General features: G+C 35.8%; 1 protein-coding gene across 1 annotated transcript; it reads right to left on the minus strand.

The window, feature by feature from the left end:
* Positions 1-6,864: 6,864 nt before the first annotated feature.
* LOC147569237 (Protein kinase superfamily protein) lies at positions 6,865-8,462 on the minus strand. Its single transcript, XM_086655705.1, has 2 exons — positions 7,799-8,462; positions 6,865-7,697 (listed from the first exon to the last, which is right to left on the minus strand). The coding sequence occupies exons 1-2, from the start codon at positions 8,244-8,246 to the stop codon at positions 7,054-7,056; spliced, it is 1,092 nt and encodes a 363-aa protein (XP_086511831.1). The 5' UTR covers positions 8,247-8,462; the 3' UTR covers positions 6,865-7,053.
* Positions 8,463-9,160: the final 698 nt, after the last annotated feature.

The following is a 9,160-nucleotide window of genomic DNA, read 5'->3' on the forward strand; positions in this document are numbered from 1 at the left end:
CGAGAAATCATCATTTCCCATGATGTTATCTTCCATGAAAACAAATTTCCCGTGCTCACTTCCAATCGGGTCCCTCCTTTGGTTCACACGCATCCGATGATCTTCATTCTGGATGATGGCTCATTCATCTTTCCCCCTTCTTCTCCTTCGGACTCAACCGGTCTGCCTATAGGCACACCAACTAGGATCACTGATTCAGCTCATGCCCTTTCCGACACTCCTAATCCGCTCTCTCCTTCTCGCCCTACGAGCACTCCCGGGCCTCATCAATCTCGGCCCACAAGCCCACCGAGCTCCTCTTTCGATCACCAATCGGTCCCTCTAGAGGCACCCTCATCTCCACCTCCTTCTCTTTGGCCTTCACGCCTCCATCGTCCTCCGGCGCACCTAGAAGATTATGTTTGTCACTCATATCCTTCTTCTACTGTTGACTATCCACTCACTAACTATCTTCACTTTAATCAATTTTCAGCCTCTCATCAGGTTTTCCTTAACTCTGTAATCTCTACAGTTGAGCCTACTTCATTCTCTCAGGCGGTCAAATCCCCTCACTGGCGTACGTGAGGCAATGGAAAAAGAGATTGCAGCCTTGGAGGCTAATCAAACATGGACCATTACAGACCCCCCTTCTAGAAAAAGGGCAATTGGTTATAAATGGGTTTACAAAATCAAATTCAGAGCTGATGGCTCTATTGAACGTCATAAGGCTCGTCTTGTCGCAAAGGGATACACTCAAATCGAGGGCCTTGATTTCCATGACACCTTTGCTCCTGTCGCCAAATTAGTTACAGTCCGCGTCCTGCTATCCATTGCAGCTGTTAAAAAATGGTCCCTACATCAATTAGATGTCAACAATGCCTTTCTCCAAGGCGACCTCGACGAAGAGGTCTTCATGAAACTACCTCCCATTTTTTCAAAATAGGGGGAGTCTAAAGTTTGTCGTTTACAAAAGTCTCTATATGGCCTAAAACAGGCCTTCCGTCAATGGTTCTCTAAATTCTCTTCAGTCCTTATCAAAAGGGCTTCACACAATCCCTTTCCGACTACTCGTTATTTTCCCTCTGCACAGATTCAGTCCGTCTCTACGTATTAGTTTATGTAGGTGACATCGTTATTACTGGAAATGACGAAATCGCCATTTCTCAACTAAAATCTTTTCTTCACACCACTTTTTCTCTCAAAGATTTAGGTCCTCTTAAATACTTTCTAGGAATCGAGGTATCTCGCTCCTCTAAAGGCATCTTCTTGTGCCAGCGCAAATATGCCCTTGACATTATTACAGATTCAGGTCTTTCTGCCTGCCGTCCCTCTCCATTTCTAATGGAACAGAAACTTCGTCTAAGTCCTTCTGATGGTGACCCTCTTCCGGATCCCACCATGTGCAGACGACTGATTGGTCGTCTCCTTTATCTCATTGTCACCCGACCTGACATCAGTTATGATGTGAACTTCAATGGTTGTGACTCCTATCTTCCTCTTCTCGATGCTGCTCATCGTGTTCTGCGATAGCTCAAAGGGTCCATTGGTCATGGCCTACTCCTATCTTCCACCAGTTCTTTACACATATCTGGAAATTGTGACTCGGACTGGGTTGGCTGTCCATCCACCCGTCGTTCTACAACGGGCTATTTCACTATGTTGAGTTCTAGCCCACTCTCTTGGAAATCTAAAAAGCAACCTACCATTGCTAAGTCTTCTGCTGAACTAGAATATCGTGCCCTAGCACATTTAACTAGTGAACTTCAATGGTTGAAGTATCTACTTCGCGATCTTGGTATCGACCACTCTTCTCCTATGTCGGTTTACTGTGATAATAAAGCAGCACTCCACATAGCTGAGAACCCAGTTTTTCATGAACGTACAAAGCATATTGAGATTGATTGTCACTTCGATCGGGAAAATATTAAAGCCAACGTCATTGCTCCCCGTTTTACACCTACTTCTGAGCAACTCGCGGATATTTTCATGAAGCCACTTGGAGCAGATGAATTCAAAAATATTATTGGCAAGTTGGGCATCACGTCCCTTTCTGCTCCAACTTGAGGGGGAGTGTTAAGGTATATCACCAGGCCTAAGAACACACAAGCCCACCGACGTCATGAGGATGACCGGCCGACTAAGAAGAGCAAGCCCAAGCCGGCTATAATTAGGGTTTCTTAATTATTAATAGTTTCCTAACTATAATAGTTTCCTAACTATTAATTGTTACTTTATGTAATAACTTGTATAAGGAAGTTTCCATGTTTCCTAGATTTACTTCTATATGTAACTTACATGTAAACCTATAAATACTCATGTAAACTATATGAATAAACACACAGCGAAGTCTTTCTCATATATCTCTCTCTCTCTCTCCCACACAATTTCTCTCCCTCTCTCTCTGTGTTCAAGTTAACTATTATCTCAATTATTCAAGAGGTGTTTTACCTCTTCACATGCACAATCATGAATCTGTGTGATCGGGTGGCTGATGCACGTCCATACTCTTAATAGTAGGGTGGGATTTTGGTCCAATACAAATTTTAGAACTAGGAATCCTTAGGATTCTTGGTAGCAAATAGACTAAGGATTTTTTATTCCTACCAAATCTCACTTTTGATAGGAATCCTGCAACCAAACACACCATTAGTGTCTTTTTTTGATAGGAATCCTTAGGATTCTCGTTTTGTTTTTTTATAATCTCTCTCTCTCGCTCAGGTCTCTCTTTTGATTTCTCTCTTGGATTAATCTCTCTCTTTTATCCTTCTCTCTCTTAGTTCTTTCTTTATCTCCCTCATCGCTCTATAAAATTTGACAACCTCAAGGTAGTAGGGGTTTTACTTGTTTTAAATCTGGATGGCCAAAAAAGGGACCAAAACTGGATGATGTGACACTACTACACCAACAAGGCAACAACAGCATCGGCCCTGATTTTTGGGGGGCCCTAGGCGAAAGTATCAACGGGCCCTTCCACTTTAAGTCGAAAAAATATAAGACATTTTTTTTATGAAATTTATAGTTGTTAAAATTATACATGAAACAAATACTACTTAGACACCGCTATTCTTGCCTTTTTCGATGCAAAATCACTAATCACATTTTTTTAGTATCTCTTTTAAAAAAAAATTATCTAAAATATAATATATGTCATGGGGGTCGGACCCTTGATCTTAGGATCACTAATCAACTATTCTAACAACTCTACTACCCAAACAAACTTGTTATACATGTGCATATAGTATCCATATATATAACGTTGTATAAAATGGGGGCCTCCTAAATTTGGGGGCCCCTAGGCGACCGCCCAGGGCCGGCCCTGCGAACAACAACATACATGTACACTACTAGAGTTTGAGAGAATCCCCAGAGGTGAAATAACACTTTCAGCTGTCACAAAAACAAAAATCCATCTAATCATGTGAGGTAGAGTGTTTGGAGCTTTGGCCTTTGAGGGAATACAACTTACCAAACTAAATTTGAGATTAATCAATTGTGATATCCTGAGACACAACAATGCAACTATGATAATCAAAAATAAATTAAACAACAAAGTACACTTTTTTTTTGTTGTATTGTACATGTCTCTTAAACTAGGAAACTCATTGTTCAAATATTATTGTTTCAAAGAAGAAGAAAAAAAGTAATAAAAACAGATGCTTAAGTAGGTGGTTGTTAACTTGAAGATTTGGGTACCCATAGTGACTTTTAATTTGGGGTATAGTCTCCCACTAAACTTTAATTATAAATAGACAAAGCTGACACTAGACCACTATATAATCCAGCTAGATCATCAAATGTCAATCTCAAAAGAAGAAAAGTGTGGTTGATTATAATTGCATATTTGCATATAATGAATAGAAGCATGTGGAGTGGCACCTGCTTAAGGGTATCTAGGATGGAGAAGATGAGGTATATATAACAAATGATGGAACCTTTGTTCCAATCATATGGGAGACAACAGACAAGAGATGACACAACCAAATAATTCTTTTACATATTAACATAGTTGTAAGATATAATCAAATGTAACATATAACTATTGAACGTCTTTCTATAATTAAAATATAATACCGATTTTTTCCAAAGACAAATTACTTAAATTTGGTGTAGAAGTATTGCTTTTAGTGTCTACATTTAAAGGAAGAATATCTTCGTGGTAACTATATGAACTTTTAGTTCATCTAATTCTGATTGCATAAAATTTTAGAAAATACTAGTATTCGATCTAATTTTTGTGTCTTATATCAGACATGAAGATGAGATGGCACAGCCTGATTGGAGAATGTGCTTACCAAATCATCTTCGGACCATATATCGACCACAAATTCTGGTCGTCCCTTATAAAATTATTGTGACAGTTGCTGAAAACAATAATAAGACCACATGATATCACATGTGGCTTCTCTATTATGACTTGTGAGCTTGAAAAAGCTACTCCAGCTAATAAAAACAACGGTTGCCTTTTCTTCCGTCGCACTCACTGACTCCACCTCCTCACATTTATAGTTCTCCGTCATAGCCGGCCACTCCCCATGTTGTTGATATTTCCACTTCCAAGTGCCAACCCACTGACTTTTGTACCATTTTCAATCTTCATAAACCTACCTAGGGTTACACAATTTTTCAATACAAAATCACTTCTTATGGATTTGTCATCTAATTGTTTGTTCTCAATATTCTATAATGATATGTTCATACTATATTTAAGAGATTATTGGGCAATCATTTAGATGTTTTATGTATAAGTGGTTAGTGACTTGCAGTGAAGCGACAGTTAGATGTCTTACGGGAGTTTTGATTGTATTTCTCTTTATTATTTGTTTATGTGAGTCTTATTAGTGTGATATGATTTTTTGCACATGAACCAGTGGAGGAATCAAGTGGACGACTTTATTTTAAAGTTATTTTGTTAGATTCCGAGTACATTAGGCCAATATGTTGGCAATGTATGATAATATGATTAGAGACACATAGTCCCAAAAATTTATTTGAGTGCTATTTCATGTTTCATGTCTAACTTTAATTTGTCTGTTTTTTTCACTTAACAAACAATCCAGTTGAAAGGTGCTTAGAATAGCTCTTATTTCTCTCTTTCAAATTAAATTTGGTAAGTCCATGTTGAGAAATCTGATCAATTTCGACTCAATCATCGAATCAAATTTTAAAACACTACATACGCATAAAAATCATGAACAGATGAACTACATATTGTAATATTGAGTTTAGACTATTGTCAATTTTTTCTTATGAACAACATTTTCCTTGCTTACTGTTTGGTACTTCACCTTAATTTTATATATAAAAATGTCATCAAATAAAAAAATGAATTACGCAAAGGTGTTAATAATTAATTGCAAGGAATGCCATATGTAAGCTAGATTGGGCTCCACCCATTGCCCTCACTTCATATTTCAACATGCCATCCCTCTCAAGTTAAAGCATAGAATGGGGCCAAATATGACTATGGCTAGTTTTAATGTGACCTTAATTTATTACTCACCAAGAGAGTGATAGATGGAGTAGTTCTTAGACCACCATCTCTTTTTCAATCTCAAAGTCTTCAATAAGTAATATAATACAGTATATGGGTAACTACTAAATGCATTTATAACATATAAGGTGTAAGTTGTATATAGAACACCAACAATTACCATCACCATCAAATATACAACTTCAATAGAAAAACGTCACAAAAGCTTATTTTATTTTTCAGCAATAACAATATATATTATTACCATTTACATTGTCCGTTATCTAAAGTTTGATAATCGAATTTTCAAAGTAGATTTTTTTACAAAAAACAAGTAGATTTATACAATTATACTTTAATTAAGACTACAAGAAGAAAGTTAAACAAAGTCATTAACATTAAATATATGAATAAGCAAAGAAAGGAATATAATCGACCAAGATAACTAAACTTCAAATTAAAAAAAATATATTGACATAAGGTAGCTTGAAGAAGAGGTCTTTCTTCTTCTTTTCTCTATTTTACTTCCTTCAACCAACTGGCCTCAATCATCATAGGATCTATATATATATATGGGGACACCCTCCTTGATGGACCACAAATCTTTTCTTCTGTTTACAAAAGTTAGAATAGTCTCTGGCTCTCTGCCCATCCTTTTTGACTTTTTCACTTCTACTTTTTGGGATTTAATTCCCATGAAAATAACATATTTGTTCTTTCAATCATAAGGCAAAACACAATCATTTCATCTATCTACCCACAGCCATGGATGATGTCAAACTGTAATTTTTATTTGGTCATTGATGGTATCCTAATTTTTTTTTAGGGTATTGTTAGTCCTGTGATTTCCATTTATTGATCTTTTGCAACCCTTAAAACAACCAATTATAGATCTAGATTTTGATTGAAGAATCTTCCAATCTAAGAATCATCATTAGTTTATTCTCTTGGTATTCTGAAATGACATATTCAATTTATCCATTCGTCATATGTTCTTCCACAGTTGTGTTTAGTCTTGTTTCAGTAACTAACATTTAGACTTGATTTCTATCAAACTTAATAGAAACGACTATTTTTTTTGGAGAAATCTCCCTTCAACCTATTCTTCACAGTAAGATTTATACAAATTTGTTTTACTTAATCACAAAAATTACTTTCTGCACATCAATCTCATTAAACAACCCAAATGGGAGGTCATTCGTCTAAACCTAGGGTTCCAATTCGAAATAAATCGGCAAAAAATGGAATAAAACTGACAGAGTAATCAACTAATCCCAACGGACTAACTCAAAACACTTCCCTCAAAAGAATGTTGGGACGGGTCAATCCGTAGCGTTTACTTTGTCTTTCGGTTATAATCTCATGAACTAATTGATTTCCGTTCGAACACCACAACATTCAAAATGGAAAAAAGAAAAAGAAAATCAAAATTTATATAATTTATAAATATCTCATAGCAATTATAATAATGACAGAGTGACTATCTCTGTCACCCACGTCGTTTTATCCCTACCAACTCTGTTTTTATTTCCCTAAATTTTTCATGACTGAATCTTTACAGTAATTTTATACAAGAATCATGGAAAACTTAATTTAATAGTAATTTAGAATGAAATCTTCTCTGTCATGATCTTCAATATCTCAGTCATTGAAGGCCTCAAACTAGATTGTTGCTTTAAACAATTTGCAGAAATGGAAGCCATGATTTTAGCTTCTTCAATATCAAAATCTCCCACCATTAAAAGTTCTTCATCAACCATTTCACCAACCCTATTTGTATCTTTAATAATTGGACTAACAATTGAAGTCAAAATCTGTTCTTTTTTTGAACAAAATGCTTCAATTCCAGTAATCATCTCCAAAATTACCACTCCAAAACTATAAACATCATTCTTTTTTGAAGCAATTCCTGTTCTTAGATATAATGGATCCATATAACCAGGAGAACCCATTAATGGATTCATTGAAGATGGCATGATTGTTGAAGAAAAACCCATTTTTGAAAACCCAAAATCACAAAGTTTACAGTTTAATTGATCATCAAGAAGTATATTTGATGATTTTATATCACCATGAATGATTTGAGGTTTACATTCATCATGGAGATATTCAATTGCTTTAGCTAATTGAAATGCTATTGACATTCTCTTCTTCCATGATAGAACTTCAAAGTTTTCTCCTCTTTTTTCATGGAGTTTTTCATGTAAATTTCCATTAGAAATGTACTCAAATAACAGAGCCCCTTCTTCTGTAATCAAGAAAAAACTTCAATTAGAAACCATAAAAACCCTAGAAATCAAAATCAAAATCAACCCATTAACAGGAAAAGAAAGAATTTGAACTTATTACCTCTTTCATCACAATAACCAAGGAGATTAACAATATATTCATGTCGAATGTGAAGTAAAATTTGAAGTTCTTGTTTGAAAATTCGATTGAGACGTTCACTATTACCAGTATGAATCTTAAGAGCACCAAGAGTTGAATCTGAGAAATAAGATAGATAAACATTACTAAACCCTCCTTCCCCAATTAAAGATGATGAGAAATTCATGGTTAATCTTTCTATTTCTTCCCAACTGAATCTTTTTGGAACAAATGAAGAAGAAGGAGATGATAATGAACATGGGTTATTAATCATAATCTTCATCTTATTAGAAGAATTAGGTCGATCTGGAAACTGGGTAGTAGTGATTATAGTAGTAGCTTTTGAGGTTATGGGTTCTTGTTGAGTAGCTTCAATTCTCTTGGATTTTCTTCTAATGATCTTGAATTTGAAGAACTTACAGAATGCCATGACCCAAAGTGGAGTTGGGTATTGTTCTTAGATGTAAATGGAGATGATGATATGGGTTTCAGAATTAAGCAATTAAACAGAGAAAGAAGGGATTATATGAAAAAAGTAGAGAGAGAAAGAGAGAGAATTTGGAGGAGGAAGTCATGGTGAAAAATGCCTTGGAAGTTCAAGTAGGTAATGAAGACAAGAAAGGGAGACTTAAATAATTCTTGGTTCAAAAGAAAAAGGGAGTCCCCACCTTTATTATTGTTTGAAAAAAAATTCTTGACACAATAAATTGAGACATGGTAATAAAAGGCCAGCGCTTTGGGGGAAGCAAAATAAGTTCAGGGGTGTGAAATTTTAAAGGGAATATGTGAAATTTTAGAAATTTTCCGGGGAAATAAAACATTGCTTCTTCCTCTTCTTTTTCATCATCATCTTCAACTCGACCACCATTTTCGACCACCATCTCCGGCCACCACCTCCGGCCACAACCACCATCATATTCTTCCTCTTCTCCTCACTATCTCTCTTATAGTTTGTCTCTATATCTCTGCCCATATCTCTCTTAGAACTTCATAAACAAACCCTAATCCCAAATCCTATTCCAGTGCCCATGTGAATAGGAGACTTTATATTGTTATCAATTCTTCTTTTCCTTCTCGTTTAGATGATGGTGATAACAATGGAGTAGTTTCACTAGTTGTAATAGGACTATCTGCCGCCACAAGTGATCTGTGTACAACTTGGTTTTCTTTCTCTCTCTCACTAAAGAAGCACCATGAACTTGTTGCGACTCTTCAAGAAATAAGTTTGACAACCCAACAAAGACAAAAGCAAATAGAAACAAAGGTGTAAATTCCTTTGCTTCCATGGCTGCTAAAGATCCCAGAAATTCACTTAGTATCCTTGGTTTGAGAGAGGTGAAGAGG

Source organism: Eschscholzia californica, unplaced genomic scaffold (assembly GCF_041429995.1).
Source record: "Eschscholzia californica isolate CP2 unplaced genomic scaffold, dmEscCali1.0.p SCAF_1, whole genome shotgun sequence".
Classification (NCBI taxonomy): Eukaryota; Viridiplantae; Streptophyta; class Magnoliopsida; order Ranunculales; family Papaveraceae; genus Eschscholzia; species Eschscholzia californica.

Coding starts and splice junctions, on each gene's coding strand:
- LOC147569237 (XM_086655705.1), bottom strand. CDS start 8,246: ATGGCATTCTGTAAGTTCTTCAAATTCAAGATCATTAGAAGAAAATCC. Junction 7,698..7,798: donor TGGTTATTGTGATGAAAGAG/GTAATAAGTTCA, acceptor TCTTGATTACAG/AAGAAGGGGCTCTGTTATTT.